At 39.9% G+C, this 19,565-nt stretch overlaps 1 protein-coding gene across 1 annotated transcript in view; it reads left to right on the top strand.

Moving 5' to 3' along the window:
• Positions 1–18,894, top strand: part of pigk (phosphatidylinositol glycan anchor biosynthesis, class K) — a 33,361-nt gene extending 14,467 nt beyond the window's left edge. Inside the window, exons 10-11 of the mRNA XM_063462799.1 lie at positions 3,730–3,805; positions 17,464–18,894. Of these exons, the coding sequence (XP_063318869.1) occupies positions 3,730–3,805; positions 17,464–17,580 (193 nt within the window). The 3' untranslated portion in view covers positions 17,581–18,894. The remainder of the gene's footprint in view (positions 1–3,729; positions 3,806–17,463) is intronic.
• The last annotated feature ends 671 nt before the right edge of the window (positions 18,895–19,565 follow it).

Genomic DNA, 19,565 nt, shown 5'->3' on the forward strand with positions numbered 1-19,565 from the left:
TTTGTGAATGGAAGGGTTCAATGTGTTTGCAAGGTTTTACCAGTGTAAAATATTACATGTGATGGAATTAGACTATTCAAAGGCTGATTATCCATAACTGGCCATGAAATAAGAGTTAAAAAAAGCAATTTTTGACAGTCTTGCAAAGTCTTAGCACTCGATATGTTCTGGGTTTTTTTTTTCTTTTTTGTGATTAAATGTTAGAAGGTGTGTGTCAGGAAAGAAAAGGTTTCATTTTAACACAAAAAATATATTTGCAGGGCTAATGAATTTCAGGAATAGAGAGCCCAGATTTATGCAGAGATGCCTATTTAAAATGCAAAGTGTCTCTCTATACTTGAATCAAAGAAAGATGAGCAAGAGTGCCAAACAATAAGGCTGTTGAGGCTGTAATTATTAGTGTGGTGGTGGGGGGGCATCACAGGTTTGCTCTGGGTTTTATTAACATCACTTACCTCAGTTGATTGATTTTGTTGTTTGAAAAAGAAAAAGCGATTCTTTAGACCGTTCTGCTATTTTTATAGAAGAAAATACATTTTTATGGTTTTTCACATTTGAAAAGCGAGGAGCTGAAACCAGCTTATCTTTGTACTGTGGTAAGCCCTTTTCACACATGATCTTTGGACAGGTTTGGGAGAAACGGGTTGGGATATTTTCCACAGTTGTCCTTTGTCACGTGTAGCAAACAGCAAGCGATAGTCCTCTTCAAATGTGTTTGCACTCCTGAAAATACTCGTCGTGGTTCAGGTGAGGGAGCTATGTGGATAGAGCATGCAGGAGGCACCAGACTATTACCTGCACAATGGTGCAATCGAATATCATGCAGCCTTTGTACAAGGGAGACCAGCTGATGTCCAAACCTGCTGTATCTGATACATGTCTGTGCTGGGCGCACGGTTGAAAACAGTGATGAATGCCAGAAAGAAAAAATAAGCAAGAAAATGTAGTATATTCAGTTAGTGTTGATCTCTAATTGATCTTTATTTACAACCCTATTTAAAGTAACCATGCTGCTTGCTTTAAGAGTATTAAATCCCATGAATTGGCACTCCCCTGAGAAACCAACCTTCACCCTTTTGCCAGCACTTCTGGATCATCTCAAAAAGCAATCACTAAATCGATGTCAGAAACTGGATCTTTATGAAACCTTTGTCCAGATGTCGTTGTGAAAGTTAGAAAATTGTGTTTCATAAGACCTGAAAATGGGTTGTAGTGAGCTCAGTGTGTTCCCACAGAGAGAAGATCACAGATGTCCTCGGAAACAAGCTGTTATTAAATATAGTGCTGCTTTAATCCACTTTTGTCAGCTCGTTCTGCCTCTCAGACAAGTGGAGGAGGACATTTAGAGAAGATGTGTACATGTGTGCGAGTGTACACATGTGCCTGTCTCATTTTCTAGCTTGCTTTCGCCTCTCTCACTCCCATATCCTCTCGTGCATTTCTAAACATCAATTTCTTCCTCAGAACAAGCCCTTACATTAAGTGAATGGCACTTGATGGCGAAGACGTTTTAATGGACCCTCTCGATCCGCAACGTTATACATAAGCTTAACACTGTAATGACATTGTGTAGTTCCTCACTCTCAGCCATCGGTGGTTGTTGACCGTAACACGTCCTCCTCTGGGCTACACGAGCTCCCAGAGTAATTACAACTATCAAATTAAGCTGAATTCATATTCCATTGAGTATAAAATATACTTAATGTAATTTGTGACCTGCAGTACTGGATTGTGTCTGCAAAAACTGCTTGAGCTGCTGGCAGAGTAAAAAAAAAAAAAGGAAATTTGTTTAACCTAAAGACTGCAGCTGGAGATGGCATTGATATCAGAACTAGAGAGGTGGGGGATGAATGCAGGCACATCTCTTTAAATAAGTAGAGAGGACTTATAATGCCTCTCCAAAAAGGTCTTTGTGGAAAATAAAGTAGAAAGTAGTTTGAATTGAATTAGAGCTCATTTCTCATGTTAAGAAAAAAAGGGTGGAGGATCCCAGTGGTGACACATCTGTGCTTTTAGTGACATGTTTCTTGTGGCAGAGAAGCTTGGCACGCACTGAAGGCTCAGCAGGAAGTTGTTTCCCTGCTTACCAGTCCATACGCTTTACTACTATCTGTTTTGTGTGAACACCTTCTTCTCTTCATCACACGCGAGAAGAGACTGTGTCATGTGTCTGTGTCAGTGTGACATGAAATGGCCAGAGAGAAAAATGGTGGGTAAAAGTAACTTTGAGTGAGGAAAGACACAAATAGAAGAACCGGTTTCAATCATCAAGTGGCTGGAGGTGTGTCATGATGGCTCACAGGGGAGATGTGGCCCACTTTGTCTGACCTAAATTTTCCCGAAAGACCGTCACTCCTGAACCTCCACTTGACGGTAAACCTTAGCTCTGACCCCCGTTCGACTTTGTGTCAGAATTTTTTATTTTAGGCTTGTTTGTAACTTTCAAGGTTGCTGTCATCCGGACATGGGTGACTGTCAGGTTGATGTACCTCATGGATTTATTCAGACAAACCCCCTAACAGAGCTACTTTACAGGTGCAGTTTTTGTCATATGTACATTTAAACAAACGACTGTGTGTTTATGGTGTATGGTGCTGTAGCTTGTGAGGGCGCTGCCTTTGCCCTTTAAACACAGTTTGATCAACTGCTCTTCATGTTGTTGGACTAAAATAACTTTATTGTGACTGTAGAAACATTGTGGCCATTCTCGACTGATCCTCTTGCAGATATCTAGTGATTTGTGACATTTGCAAAGGTATGGGCTTAAATGTTTGTCCTTCAGAGCAACCTGATTTAGGCTGATTCTTTCAGAATGATGAATACCTTATTCTGAAATACTAAAGGCGTGTCTGGTGGTTTTTTAAATTGACCACTGAGAAGTGAAGACAAAGCTGAATAAAGTAAACCAGAACAGTATGCCGATGTCATGTAGAGTCAGCCAAGAGCTGATGAAATGATCTTTTTATGCTATTATTTCCAAATTTTAATTTTCCACAGTTTGTAAATTCACTTAATTTTATAATACGACACAAATTTAAACAAAGAAGAACAGACTTAGCACTAGTGGCTATATATAAAATCTGTAAAATGAAAACCCAAAAGAAGCTGGTTTCCCTAGAGCAAAAACAACAAACACCAGCTGACAACAAATATGAAACCAATCCATATGAGTGTTGAAGCTGAATGTGCAGCTGCCTCTGACTTCATTGATTTCTGCATCGATGTTCACTGGGGTTTTAGAAGAATTAGTGCAGAGTGCATTGCGAATGTACAGGGGGCTCAGGAGTTTGAAGCCCTTCTAACACTTCTTCTTCAGTGAAAATGTGGAGAGTGGACTGCTCAGAGTATAGATTTTTGTTGGTGAATGACTCAATGAATTATACCGTGATGGGTAGTGATATGCAGGGAATCTCTTCCAATCACATCCTCTGTTTTAAAGTTGATTTTAACACTCATCTGATGTTCCAGGATACCTTTCATTAATTTATCTAGAAGGAGAAAAAGGGGAGGTCATTTGCATCAAAATGCATACAACTGACTGTCAGAGACACACACACCTGAGCCGCACACAGACTGCCAACGGAAACACTGAGTCTGTTCCTCTTCCTGACAGCTTTTCTTCATCACTGAATGATGGTGTTCCACATAACAAAAGCCAAATGTATGAGTGCAATTTGCTTTCTTGAGTAAATGCTCAAAGCGTGCTGTTTTGTGTGTTTTGTTTTTCAGTCCTGTAAATGGAGAGGAGCAAAAAGAGGTGTACTCGTACGCGGACCAGCTGCCAGTGTCTGAGATCATCCATCAGGTAAGACACCGATACTCAACCGCACGAGGAAGCCCATGTTGCTACAAATGAGGTGTTTGTCAAATACCTTTCATGCAAGTTTTCATGCTTGTCAACTTTTATGTGTCTTTTATGTGTTTGCGTAGGCAGAGCTTCTTCTGTTTTTTTTCTTCCCTGGCTCTCGTGTTTTGCTTCTTTTTTGTTGTTGTTATTTTCAAGTGTGTCCATGCTCCTCCTTAATTTGGACACAGAACAGAAAGTTATGTGCAACATCCACCAACAGATGTCTTTGTGCCGTTTCCATGGTGACATCTCTAAGTGTGAAATGCAACTGCCTCCCGGTCTCGGTGTGGAGGGGCCACCATGAAATCCAGCAGAAAGGATAGGCAGGATTGTGGAAAAGAATTGTGCATTCACCTCATTCCCAAATGAATTGTGACTTTCACTCGGGTCGACCTTCACAAATGAACACCTCTTCCTCCTCAATCCAGCTTTAGAATGCGCGCTGTGCATTCAGAATAGCCCGGCTCTGGTCTTGTATTACTCTCGTAAGATTTTTCCATTATGAGACTATTAAAAATACAATTTCCGTATTTCCACTTCAACTTATGCCTCACAAAAGTAAAGAATCCACATTAATCTTTGCCTCGAGCAAGAGTAGACATTATTGGTGATTACATTTGGGGTTCAGCCTTGTGAGCTGCCCGCCTTTTTAAAATACAGAGAGTGGACACGTTTATATCGACGTGTACACAGTGCATTTGCAGGGCAAGACCAGATTTGATTGAACTTTGGAAACCTAAAAAGTCACTTTGTATGCACTCTGAATGTGGAGTGTGTTGCTTAGTTTTTCTTTGCGTGTTTTAATTAGTTCCTGCATATGTAAATGCGATGTATGATGATCAGATGAAATGTGGTGAACGGAGCATCTAGTTAGTTTTGCTTTTACTGACATGTTTTTTTAGCTTTGCATAGCACTCATCTAACATAGCATTATTCAGGTGCAATACTGCAAATTGTCTGAACATTGCATGCCTCAAAGCCAGGGCTGTCAAAGTCATTTTACATTGTGGGCCACATACAGCACACTTTGATCTTCAGTGGGCCGACACAGTGAAACTTTCCTGTCTGTCAGTCTTAATTTGAACTTAATCTGTGAGATAGCTCAATATAAGTGCCAGTTCAACAGTATGTCTCAGTTTTTCTACATGACAAAAAAATCCTGCTGTAGTAAATGAAAGAAATCTGTCAGCATGACTCTTTGGGCTTAAATTGTAAGAAATAAACTGCAGACAGTAGATAGTGGAAAAACAGGAACGTTTCTTTTATGACTTAATTAATGTAGTGCAGAATGGATGCCTTCCTTCACATTTTCAAAAGTCGTCCAATGAGCCGGATTGGAGTCATTGCTGGGCTCATTCTGGCCTCTGAGCCTTATGTTTGACACCCCTGTTCAAACAGACACAATGAAGCTTTGCCTAATTTAATTAGTGAAAATAATTGGCCAGATGATAGCTGAAGGATAAATGGTATTAAGCCACAACATTTTCCTGGTTCTTTTTTTTCAGTCTTTTTTGTTTCTTATTCTTTGTTCTTCAAACAGTTTTAGCCAATTTTTATATTTGTCGAAATGATAAATGGTCTGTTTGGATTTAATCAAACTTTATGACTGTTTTTTTTAAAGTGAAGTTGACTAACATCTCTACAGACTGATTAGCTCTGGCATTCCAGCATGAAGGAATTAAAGTAAACTACTAGACATATTTTAAACTCAATGAAGCTGGTCACATTTACAGTGAACATCTAGGTTCATATAAATGTGGGCCTACATCATATATTGGTAAAATTAACTTATGATTAAAACAAAATTTTCCCAAGGCAAGCCACAGTAAGCTGTCTGCATTTTAATAGACTGGTGAAAACCCTGTACAACCTTTCTTTGGATTAGTTAAATGTTAACCAGCCATCCACAGTGGAAAAACCCACAGATAATTAGCATCATAAGCCCTGATTTCTTTTTGTAGATTCAGCTCAATCATCTGGGATAAGGTTGTTATTCCAGATTCAGCCATGAAAATGGATCAAGCAGAAATGTAGACTGTTGGGACCAAAAAATGAGTTGACATATGACAGTTGATGCTGATACATGATACAGGTGATGTCACATGTGGAACACCTGGCAACGTCCAGGCAAAAAGACAGCATATCAAAAAATATTTCTACCTTCTCCATTGAGTGACAGCTTCCACAATGTGGAGCTCTAACGTAAAAGACAGAAAAGCAAACAGAAAATCAGACTGTGCTTTTGTTGAGGCTCAAAGAGTGATCCAAAGTCATTTTGTTGTGCTGACAACATGCAGCGTGAAAGATGGCAAGCTGATCAGACACAGTGAACACCTCATCAGACAAAGATATTTTTTTAGTCTGAGTAATATTACACTGTAACTAGGTTCTCTTGCTTCAGAATATATTGGAGCATTTAGGAACTAATAGTCAGAAAAGTCCCACAGGAGCTGATGAAAAGAAAATAGAGCTAAAAGAAGAACGAATAATGGACTTGGATTGAAGAGGTGGGCAGTCATAACTCCAAATTATTGTTCATTTTGCTCAGTGTCTGCTACAACAACCTTATTTTATTAACGATATTTCAGTTCGATTGAGTAGTAGCAAGTGAAAATATGTTCATTTAATAAATGAAATGGTGCACCACAAACAGTTTTATTGTTTTATGTTAATAAAAAGCCCTTTTGTCTACATAATAGATGCTTCCTGAAGTCTATGTTAGCAGTGTCCCTCCAGAGCGTATTCTGCACTTAATGGATATCACCTTGTCGTTTTAATATCTGTCTATAATAAGCATTCAAGACTTAGTTCTTCCTTACAGTAAGTCTTAGTCATAGGCATGCTGTCTAAACTTAATGGGATGTCATCTTGCAAAGCCTTTGAGAGATCATGGATTAAAGTGAAAATAAAATTGGACTATTTAATACAACAGTTTTTCTGCTGAGCAAAATGTGACAGTTGAGCAATTGTTTCTCTCACTTTAGAGAAGTCGTAGGTAGAAATACTAAGGATTTGAAAGTACAACCCTCCTCCTGCAGCTCATGCATCTCTTTCTTAATGAGTACGGCTGTTTATGATTGACAAGCCACTGCCAGAAAGCCAGCCCAGGAGTTAGTCTTTTTTTAAATAGCTTATCATTAAAAGCCATTCAAAATGAAATCAGCAGCTTACTCTCACAGAGAAAAATAACAACAATCTCTAAAACCAACCTGAGGCTAATGCTATCATGAAATTTTCTCAGTCTTGTAAGCATTTTATGATATTGACATTTTTTTTCCGTTTATTCTCATCTACCTTTTTAGTTCCTTTTGTGATAAATTACTTTTTTATGTGATCTTTAAAGTTTGTGCAGTTATTCTCTGTGTAAATATCAACTTTTCCTGCAGGATTTGTCATACTCAGTCAGGATTTACACCATCAGAGTGAAATGCCTGGACAGGAACACAGAAAACACATTTTCTAGACTAGATTGTCTTAGGTTTGAGGATAAGGACTAGAGGAGGTGAAGAAGGTGATATTTTTTGTCAGACCACTTATATCAAATGAATGATTATTATGGATTTTTGCCTAATGATGCCAAAAAATGATATTACCAGATACTACTACAGTAAGTTACCTTGGCTTTCAATGCTTAAATAAAGGGAGATGCTTTGAGATGCTTAACCAAGTGTCCAAATGGGCTTTGGGATTTTGAACCAAAGCCTGGATTGAAGCTGCTGTTTTGAGGGGTCTGAAGAACAGTGGTCTGCACTTCTGTTAAAAGGGGTACAATGATCACTTTGAGTCATTTGTAAAGGATAAACATTTGAAATGCTTCTGATTCAGGCTTCAATGGCCATAGTAGAGCTGCTGTCGCTGTCGTTTGCTTTGATTCTTTCTTTTTTTGTCTCCCTCATGTCAACAGACACTAAACTATTGGTGTTGATAGCAGAGGTCAAATCCAGCTGAACCGAGTAAATGGCAAAATATAAAAGAAAATCTTTGGGTCCTGCTGCTGGAAACATCACTGGCTGACACTGACTTTAGTGTGAACAAAGAAGTCACAGTTAGTTGGCCGAAGTGAATGTAGCTGACCAAAGGCCTGAGTCCTGTCAGATGCTTATTGAGTGTCATGATTGGAAACAGGAGGGGGTCTCCACAGCCAGCGGCACTCTAGGAAATTAGCTGAAGACTGCCCCAGATAAATGGCAAAAACTGGTCTCTTAAAGATCAGCTGCCTTCTCATATAACAGTAGTTTATCAATTGATTTTTTATTTATTTATTTATTTTTAGTAATAATCTCACTATTTAAAAAAAAAAAGCAAACTAACAAAACAGTCGCTTACAGAGACGCTCTCCTTTAAAGCTCTGCTGTCTGCTTGGTTTTATTTCTTGGTGCTCTCTATTTTGACTCCCTCCTGCTTCTCTTTATATGTGTGTGTGTGTTTTTGTTTTTTTTCCCCCTCTCCCTCTTATATTTGCACCCAGCACCCAACAGACAAACACACTCGTCAACCCAGTGACCCCTGACAGAGATTTTGATTATAAGCCTGCACTCCCGCTGGATTGAAGATGGGAGTCCTGGCAGACTGAGTCATCTATCTGCCCGTCTCCAAAGTCCATCTGTACTGCAGCAGAATGACCAATGTCCATCAAGACTATTGACAGTTCTCTTCTTGTTGATTAGCTGTCAAATAGTGTTCAGTACTCTCAGATATCTTATTGTTGTTGTTTTTTTTCCATTTCCTATTAGACCAGACCATGGCTTGTAAATAGAAAAGTCATCAAAGTGACTGACAGTAGATATATATATATATATGTATGGCTGGGCTGTATGGTGTGTAGACAAGCTTCCCTCATTGCGATTGTGGATGTGTGGATGGTAGGAGATGATTAATGCCCTGTCACTGTTGGCAGTTGTCTCACTAGTGCTTTCAGGGTTAGTCCCCTTGTCCTGACACCTTCTCTTTCCAAATTCACACATCTCATCCGATTGTCATTGCCAAATCACTGTGGGTTCATTTCTGGAAATAACTAGAAGGAACTCTCCTTTCTTTCCCCCCTTCCTCTCATGTGTGTTGTACTTCTTTTCGCTTCCCTCGCTGCTGTGAGTCCTGGTCTCTGGCGTCAAATTGTTATTTGTTCTTTTGCCAGCTTGACGCCACCCCATATGGCTCTAGAGAATTGAAAATGGAAACAGTGAAAATTAATGCTTCGCCTGCTTCCTAACCCTCTCCCAATCCTCCTACAGTATCCTCTTTGCAGCAGTAACTCTTTTCAGAGCTGAATGTTAGGATTGTATGGATCACAGGAACGGCTCACTGTGTCAGTCTCTGTTTAATCAAATATCAACTGGAATTTTCTTTGCTCAGTAATTATGAATAATATCCTCTAAAAAAAGAGAGAGACAAAACAAATCATGCTTTATGAGAGACTAATGCACCCACTACTTTGACTGTTTCAGTACTTGCGTAAGGCTTAAATGTCACAGCAATACAGTGGAGTGTCCTGGCAGTGCACAGCAGCTGCTGTTCCTTCATCTGGCTTTGCACAACATAAAATTTGCTGCAGTTTTGACCTTGGAGTGCTAGTGTTTGGCAGGGTGTTTCGGAACTCCCTCAGCGACCATTAGCATCCTGCAAGCCCATGTTAATTAGCTCCGATCAATCAGATGGGTAGCTCTTAATTGATTGTACTGGTGAACTGAACACACAACACAATGTGTATGTAATGGTAACATGCTGCTTGAGTGTTGGTTCCTGTCCTTGGCGGTGGGATGTGAATGGTTTTGTCAGTGAAGGTCAGTGAACACTGGCTACTTAACTGCTTCTCTCTGACCTTCCTATTTCTAGTAGTTTTATCCTCTGCCTCCCTCATACCTGAGTTTGCTTTTTTTATTTCGTTTTTGGGGTAAAAGGGCACAGATACAAAACTCTTATGCACATCTAATGACAGATTATAGCAGACATTTCCCACTTTAAAAAGCTGCTATACAACCAAAGTTTCTATCAGTAATTTAGGGTATTGGTTAATTGACATAAAAGTAATACCTTAACTGTTAATGTAAGTTATTTGATTAAGTTTAACATTTCCAAATGTGAACTAATTTCACGCTCTCCTAATTTAACGTTAACATTTTTAATTTGGATTCCTCACTTCATAAGATGCGTTGCTTCTGATTTTTAGTCCAGTTGTTGTGTAACTTGCCGCACCTCAGCCTTTTCTCCAAGTTTACGTTTCTTAAGAATGGCTTCTTGACAGCCGCCCTTCCACTGAGACCATTTCTGATGAAGATTCAGTGAACGGTAGATGGATCAACTGAAGCACCAGATGCATCTCTCAGGTCCCGAGTCAGGTCTTTGCTGGATTTTTTTCCCTCTATTTCTCTGCTGTAGATTGTTTGTTTTTTTTTAAGGCCTAACACTTCTTTTGTCCTCTACTTGTCCAATTTCCTCAGATTTTTAAGGACACACTTCACACCATGCTGAGATATATCAGTAATCCACTGAGAATCACCTGAGAATCTTAAACTTTGTTATCTTCAGCATATTCAGATAAAGAAATGGAAACCAGTTATCCATTTGAAAGGCTGCTTAGTAACAAAGTGCCTAAATATACAATTTAAAGCACATTTTAAAGACAAAACACTGGTTCATCCCTTGTGTTAGGTACCTCTTTATGCTTTAATTTATAAGTCAGTGTTAAGTGGTTTGACACTAACCTATAAAATTTGTTAGTCACAAGGACTGAACTAAAAATGAGTGAAAAAGCGTACAATGTCCAAAACAAATTGAAAAGCTTTTTTTTTTTAAAAAAATGATAAGAATATCTGGCTTCTTGGAAGCAACATATGAAAACAAGAAGTAGCTCAAGACTTTTTCAGAGCACAGTATATGTAAGTCAGCTGATATAAAGCTATAATTATTCGGTCTTTGGGAGGTTTATATTTGGTATTGTTCTTAACAAGTGCATCTTTTTTCCTCTTATCCTTATAGTCTCCATTATATAGTTTGTACAACAGAGGTAACAAATGTCAAATGTTTCGCTAAGTACACTTACTAGACACAGGAATAAAACAAAAATGTAAAGTATACTTAAAGGATTACTTTATGTAAAAGTAACATTTGACTAGTTGTTTGATTATTGTGTAAAATCTCCCCAACAGTATTGTTTAAAAATAACTAAAATAATCATTAGTTATTTGCAGCCAAATGGTGCGGTGGTCCTTTCTCCTCTTTGTTTTTTTCCTTTTTTTCCTTCTTATATCTTTAGTATTCCCTTTACCTTCTTCTTTGTATATGCTTCTCTCTGCCAGCTGTGCTGATGTGGCTTCCTGTCACATTCACTCCATCTCCCTTTGGTCTTCTTCACCCCAGGGACTGCGTCTTAAGACGCACATGCACACCCACAAACAAATACAGTCACGCACACCTTTGCCTACAGCTGTCACAGAGGTCAACTGCCCCCTGACAGTCACACACTCCCATTCATCTTTATGAACATATCCAGCCAGGCTCTGCCTCGCCCGCCAGTCTCAATGTCTTTCTGTCAGCCTTTTTGTGTCCTCCTCTGAGAGACTCCCAACTATTTTTGTCAAGTAATTCAGATTTACCTCTGATAGAGAATGAAAACAGAAAAACCTCACAGAATCTCTGTGTTCATATATAAAAATTGACTGTTGACGTGTTTCTAAATCAGTGACCTTGCCACGGCATTTCAAACTGGCACAGCAGTATTTGCGTGATTGTGTCAGCATCTCAGTGGGAGAGATCACTGTTGTTGCAGCTCAGTGTCCATTTGACAGGAAAAAATGGAGGGAGATGACTCAAGCATGCTGGCAAATTTAATTTGAATTTGGGGAGACGCCTCTGTTTCAACTGAACTGGAACAGACAGGTCAAATTTGACCGGTCTTTTGAAACAGTGAGGATTCAGCTTGCAGTGTCAGTGACAAATCAGAGCCTGTAACATGACTGCATAATTCTTTTTATAGTTATTTTGGAGAGATTTGTGTTAGAGGTCTGTTAACATGGCCAGTATCGTGCAGAAGTTAGCCCTGGTGCCCAAGAAGGTTCCCCCTGCTAGAGCCTTTCTGTGTGGAGGTCTTTGCAGGTAGGATTTAGGTGCGAGAGTGAACTGTTGTCTGTCTCATTGACACCCTAGTAAGGATGTATTCAGCTGGCATAGGCTCCAACCTCCCACTGTGTAAACCATGACTGGATGTCGAATTCTGGATACACATTTAAGATGATGGATGGATGGTCTGTTAATGCTGGTAATATAAGACGTTGTTAATATATATCTGACTAATCTGATCTTTTTAGTCTCATAATAATAGAAGTTAGAGTTTGAAGTGTATAAATACTTAGGATTAGATTAGAGGTGTTGACCAGTAGCTCCCATGCTGTGTTTATATCTACACATAGTATTGCAGATGTACTCTGTGTACAACCACTGTAGCCACAGAATATGTATAGGTAAGGTAAAGTGCACTTGATTCAAAGAAATATGCCTTAATCTGGGGTTCTGCACAAATCCAAGCTATTGTCACCTGTGTAGGCAGATGAATTGTATACTCTAGTCATGGATTTATTTCAAATGACTAAATCAAATTTAAGAGGAAAAAAAGGTGTTTGGTTTTTTTATTTGACACTTTTACACTAAAAACCTGTGTTTCTCAGTTTCATTAGCACTCGGTGGATATAGTTTGAGCATATTTGATGGACAGTTGTTTAGTAACATGAAAAAAACACACACCCACAGCTGCCCTCAGAATCTGACTCATTCAGTAAATCTCTCTCATTTAAAATAAATGAAAGTGTTCTGACTTTGTCAGTAAATAGTGTTGATAAGAAAGTAAGAAAGTCTTCAAGGCCTTTAACTCCGGGCTATTTTTGGATGAAACACCCACTGCGATGCCTGTTATGTCTGATGTCAGACAAACAAGACCAAAATCAGTCATCTGAGAAGCTTCCTTAAATTTAGTCAGTATCTCAAAAAAAGCATGATTCAGATGCTAAAAACATGTCTTTATATTTTCAGCTTCATTTTCTTCTCTGCTCACTTTAATTTATTCATAGGACTAGATGTTACAATCCTTGTCAGTGAAACGCAGCACTTGCCCTGAGTGGGTTAGAGAAGCCTTCTAGGTGGGGTGAGTTTGCTGCTTATCATATGGTGATGTTTCCACCATTGCAGCACACCAGTTGTGTACGCCGCCGAGGCAGTCGGATCAGTCTGATCAGACTGGACGGTATGTTGCTTTGTGCCCACTGGTCATTTGGATGCCCACACTGCCGCCTTCGGCTCCTTCCATAGTGACTGCTTTTTCCATCAACATTGGAAAGCTCTTTGACCAACAATCTAAGCCCTCTGTTACCCACCTCCTTCAGTGGCCTTCGATGGTTAAGAAGCCCGTGCAGCCCACCTCCACTGGACGTAACCTCACTTTCCAGCTCCGGCCTTCTGCCTCATCTGCTGTGGTTGCATATGGCGGTTTATTCCTTTCATATGCCCCTTCGATGGCACACGAAAGGATGTTTCTCTTGAAGTGCTGAACGCTAGTGGATACAGTATGTACTGTATCTAGGAAAAGTACTGGCTGTGGGAGATGCATGTTCCACAGAAGCACCTAACATTATACCTTTGTTCATGTAAACGCACTTGGTGTGACTGATACCTCCTTTAAAAATTTTTTATTATCATGTTTGTTTTTGATGCTAAAATGAATATTCATCCACTGTTTATTCAGGACAATAATCTAAGCAGAGAACACCAGATTTTTCCTCACCCCAGCTAACTCTCCAGCTCATTTGAAGGGAATACCGCCTCGTTCCCAAGCCCACCTTGCTTCCAAAACAAGCGTGTGGTTACAGTGAATACAATTGGAATATTCTGGCCAATGTATGCTGTACAAATGATGCTTGAAAAGGGAAGGTCTTTACCTTGGACCTCCAGCCTTGATCTGTCCACAACTGCCCTAAAGCTTAGTTGTGGGCTTCAAACGTCTCTGCTTTAGCATTCTGGATGGCAGTGGAGCTCTATTGATTTGACTTGATTGAGCTGTTAAATAAATTTGGGCTCAGACGTAATCCAATTTTACTGCTGTCCTCTGTCTTTCTACATAAGAAATTGGCAGCGTTATCACGTAACCTGGACTTTCTATTGAAACGACAGCCTTGAGAAGACGTACACTGCAATGAGGCACGAGAACGCAGCCACACACGTTTCCTGAAATTAGGTTTTCGCTTCACTTACCAAAAGCTTTTAAACTAATAAGAAGTTAGAGTCATTTTCACCAGGCAAAGCAATTAACATTCATTATTCTAAGAAACATGTAATAATGCATGAATAGAATCAGGTGTTTTGCGTGTGCGCGTGTGTCTATGGATCACTGTAATAATCATTGGGTCAATTTCATCATCATCACCCTGTCTTCACAAAATGAAATAAGCCTACTTTGTATAACAGGAGCATTAAGTTGGCCATTGAAAAGACTGAGATGGAGCCATTGTTTACCTTTGATTTAATTGGCTGATGGACAAAGTATAGAGTAATTAGCAAGCAAAAAAACCCACCCAAATCTTAATGTAACAGAGTTATTTGAATCATACAATTTCAGCCAGTGTTTGAGGTTTTAGATGCCAAAGACAGCATTTGGTGCTTGGCAGGTGGTTATTTCAGATACTGCATATATTCAACTAATGGTACAGAACTCTGTCCTATCCTCTAATATACACATACACACAAATACATCAGAGGATTCCACTCTTCTTATGCCAAATCAGCAGTCCTCACTGCTTATATGAAGGGAAATTCAGCAGAATATAACATTGCCTACTTGAGTGTATTTTCAAAGCAACTTAAGACTTTCAAAACGGAAACGCTGCCAGTCAGTCAACAGGATTAGATTAAATAAATATTCTATCTGCATCATCATTAACTCATTACACTGTATACTCTGATTTTATAATAGTACCCAGTGATCCCAAACAGTTTTTCTAGATCTTTAGGGCCCTTTAGTTAATATAGATATTAGATTTGTTTTATACTATCTGAAATTATTAAAATATTTAATTATAAGTTTGAGTAAATTACTATTTAAACAGTACAAATATGTGCATTTCTCGAACTAGTTTAGTACATGCAACCACAATCATAAGGACTGCTGGACTGAGGTGGTGGGAGTGCATCTAGAGCCAAGATGCAAAAAAAGGGGGGCTAAATCAGTGGAATATGTCTGATATCGAGCCACTTCTGAACCAGAGGCAACTTCAGAAGCGTCTTAGGTTGGCTAAGGAGAAAAAGAGCTGGACTGTTGTTCAGATGAAAGTAAATTTAGCATTTCATTTGGAAATCAAGGTCCTGGACTCTGGAGGAAGAGTGGAAAGGCTAGGTGTTTGAAGTCCAGTGTGAAGTTTCTGTGATGATTTGGGGCACCATGTCATCTGCTGGTGTTGGTGGTGGTCGATCCGTTGTGTTTTATCAAGTCCAAAGTGAACACAGCCATCTACCAGGAGATTTTAGAGTGCTTCATGCTCTGAATTGTTGGCAAACTTTATGGAGTTGGCGATTTCCTCTACCAGCAGGGCTGAGCACCTGTCAGCAGTGCCAAAACTAGTACTAAATGGTTTGCTGACCATGCTATTACTGTGTTTGGTGGGCTAACCAACTTGCTTGACCTGATTTGTCAAGAGGAAAATGAGAAAGACCCAAAAATAGAGATGAAGGCTACCATCAAAGCAACCCAGGCTTCAATAACACCTCAGCAGTGCCACAACCTGATCGTCATAATTCATACTAAATGAGCCCCAACACAAAGTGTTGAGTATACAAACAAAGTATACTTGAGTATACTTTTCAGGTTGTGGACATTGTAAATCATTTTTTATTTATCTGCAGGAATAAATAAATAAATAAGTAAATAAACTAAAATAAAATAAACAAAGTCTTTAAATATTTCACTTGGAATATGTCAGTTTACCTCATGTGAAATAAGTTACAGAATCACAATATTTAGGTTTTTTTGCGATGCACTAATACGTTTTTTATGACTAGTCTGGACTCGTATCTCTGACCACAGCCATCTTTAAACTTCAGTCTTCATTTTAGTCTCAACTACACAGCTATAAAGTTCCATTACTATCTTGCACAGTTGTTGCTTTATCACAAAATCTGCCAGACGTAAACATGTGCTAAAAGAACTTACAAAAGTAGGTGCCTCCAGGACCACATTTGCATGATGATGCACACACACAGACAGGCTGACTCAGAAGATGAAAACAATACCAGCTACACTATTGCAGCTGGTAAAAATATCTGATGAAAGAGTAAGCAAAAAAAAAAGAGGACAAATATGAGCAGACATTACATGCCACATCTCACTGAGTGCTAAATCTCCACTGTTCTTTGGGTTGTTGGTATATTCATGAGAAGAATAGCCAGGCTTGCCAGATGCGTCACTACTTTGTGCATGTAAACTTTTACTGAAAATACAATTAGAAAAACAATTGCATGGATGAGAGTGACTCAGCATGAATCACTCTGTAAATACATAAGATCAAAACAATATGTGGAAAGTGGCTAGAGCTGCAGAAATATCAGCAAATCCTGTGTGAGGATTATAGATTGCTATTGGTGCTGGTTTCACTTGATTTACAGGGTCCGTTGTAGTTAACTTTAAAACTTGTCTTTTGCCTGTACGCTGGCTGTGAGGTTGTGGGTAATAATGACTGTGGACTAGGCTTTCACCCCAGTGTCTAATCCCCTAGGGCCTGTCAGTCTGCTGTCAGCTAGGCTCTGGCTTCTACTGCAGTATGTGCAAGTGGGTGTGTGTGCCAAGCCAATATTGATGTGTATCAGAAGGAGTAGATGTACTGGATACTGGAGTAGTACTGAGGAAAGCTGCACAGACACAGATCTCCTAAGCACTTTCAGAGCTGCTTTATAGTACTATATGTCGTCCTACTGTTGTGTGTACAGTTTGTGGCTCAGTCGGACTTTGAGCACTTTGCTGTGTGTTCATCCGCTTTGCCAAGTTTTCAGGTTTTGGCTTTAGGGAATGCCTTGTCTGACTGGTGATTTCCCGACTGGATAATGACAGCTTGTATAGGGAGGGATAACAGAAATCTCTTAAGTGCATCCTCGCAGCCCATCTATAGCTTTGTCGCCAGCAGTGGAGTTAGGAAGATTTTTTTAGAGGTTAAATCTCATCTCCCTGCAGAATATTGCAGCCGCATTAGCATATAAATGTGCTCCTTGTGAGATGCATGTTTAATACGAGCGAGATTTAAAAGTATAATCATACACAAAGTGATGATGTGGCAGTGAATGGGACAAACACAAGACAGGGGAGGTGTACTGATGAGCTTTACCACCTGCTTTTTTTGTGCGAACCTTTGCGTGTTTGTGTGTGTGAGACGGCAGATCGTGTACATAAAGTGCGTGAAGAGATAAAGCGAGTGTGTGCGTGCAATTCTGCGCCTGCCTGCCTGCGTGAATGACAGAACAATCAGCGGTGGCCTCAACAGGAGAAATATACACACTATTACTAACCTGCAATCTCACCCCGCTCCCCTCTGCTTTCCCTCCCCCACCCCCCACCTTACCTTACCTGCCTCACCCCTCCTGCGATTCAGAAACCAAAGCAGAAAGACTGGCACCCTCCTGATGGCTTCATCCTGGGCCTGTGGACTTTAATCCTCCTGGTGTTTTTCAAGACCTACGGCATCAAGCATCTCAAACACATCTTCTGAGCCTCCTGTGTTTACACCGCTGGATGTAAAGCTGCAGACCCGTGATATTTGAGGGAAGGAGCGGTTTGTGACAGGCTTATATTCCTGGAAATGAAACCGAATTGTTTGGAATGACATCTGCTGCTTGTTTGGAAACTGAGTGATTCTTGGTGCCTTTTTTTTTCTCTTTTACTTTGAAATGACCCCAGCTCATAGATGTAAACATTTGTGCTCTGTGTTAAATGTTTTATATATAAAAAAAAAAAGGACAACTGCATCACACAGCCATTTTACAATAATTTTATGGGTTTTGTTTTGCAAAGACTTGGACATTTATTTTTCTTTGTGTGTGTCTGTCAGATGTTCTGTTTTTGTCGAGCCATTCCACAACTGCACTGTTTTTGGTTAAAAATGCACTAAACTGAGTCTGCAGATAAGAATTTAATTTATTTTTGGCAGCGCGTTGCTCTGCATATTTTAGCAGCAGCCTTTTTGTTTAAGTGCTACTCAGAATGTCTGCACGGTCAGAAAAAGAAATTGTGAAACGAGGGCTGGCTGATTGGGTGTGAGTGGGCTGTAGAGAGATCAGTATTTAATGTCTCTCCTGTCCAGATACATTACACCCTTTGACCGTCATATCACACTTGTGAAGGATAACAATCGCACATAATCCCATCTCTCGTGATGGACCCATCCACTTTCCCCATTCACTAAATTGCCCTCCCTGTGGAAACATCCATTAGCTCCCCAGCCTTGTACTCTGCTGATTGTATTCTGGGTGATGGACAGCCATTTCCCCAGCCATTCTGCGTCCCGTGCTAGGGCAGCGATAAGTGAGTGATAACCTAGTAAGCCACCGGCTGTCCCACACGGGGTAAAAAGAGGAAAACACGCCTCAGCATAGAAGTACTCTCTCCCCTTCTGGTCTTGTATAACCACTCTACATTAGGCTTATTGTTGGAGGGAGGTGAGTGATGCTCGGAGCATATGGATTAAACCCACCCATTGCGTGTCCGCTGCCACTCTTCCTTGCAGCTAAAGTAGAAAATAGATGGAGTTGGAAATGAAACCATATGTTTTGGAATGCAGCTGCTGCGTCAGCCACATTGTACCTTTTCTTATACATTATTTATGCAACACTTACTTCTTCTTATTTCCTTTTCCTTCCCTATTTTCTAGTTCCTGTAATCGTATTCCTCCTGCTTTGCCGTCAGAGAGCACAGGAACATTTTTATATCCTGAACTGGAGGATTTTGATGCCCTGATTAAACATGAAACACTGAATCAAAGGAATAAATTTACATCTTTAACTGCCTGATTTGGTTCTTTTTTTGAGAAGATATTGAGCTTACTTAATTACTCTTAAATGGTGTTACAGAGTAATACTATTTAAAGGCACCCGATCTGCTTTTACTGTTCCAAACCTTGAAGGTATGCCTGGCAGAGCTGATAATCTAAGCATATTTATGCCACAAATACATCCTTGAAATCAGTGCTGCTTGAGTTGACTTGCAACCCTGCTCTGTCTTCCTTTTTTTCCCCTTTACTGGAAACATTTCAAACAACCAGGGAGGTTTTCAAATGCAGTTCTTTCACTCAGTATTGTGTCTCAAAAGAAAAGCAACTGGGCCCAAGGGTGGCAGAGCAGACCTGAGATGTCCCCATTTGCCAAAATAAAGCAACTGTATCCCAGATGGATGCATTTGATCTTAAATCCACTTCAAAATGGACTCCACGTCCTCTCCATCCCACTTCGGCACTCTGTGGAATTGAATATAGTCAGCCTTTGAGCGTAGCGCTTGACTCTGCTGCCACTATGATTTCCCCAATGCTAATAAAGATCAGTGTCTATCTGCCTTCACACCTCACTTGGTGGGGAGAAACCAGTGACAGGACAATATTGGAGCAGCCATCTCCAAAAAGGCTGAGAGATTTCAGGCTGAAGAGTCGGGCACGGTGCTCTGAATATGTCACACAGGTTGTTCAAAAGACGAGCAGAGTCGGTA

The sequence above is a fragment of the Pelmatolapia mariae genome, linkage group LG18 (assembly GCF_036321145.2).
Source record: "Pelmatolapia mariae isolate MD_Pm_ZW linkage group LG18, Pm_UMD_F_2, whole genome shotgun sequence".
Lineage (NCBI taxonomy): Eukaryota > Metazoa > Chordata > Actinopteri > Cichliformes > Cichlidae > Pelmatolapia > Pelmatolapia mariae.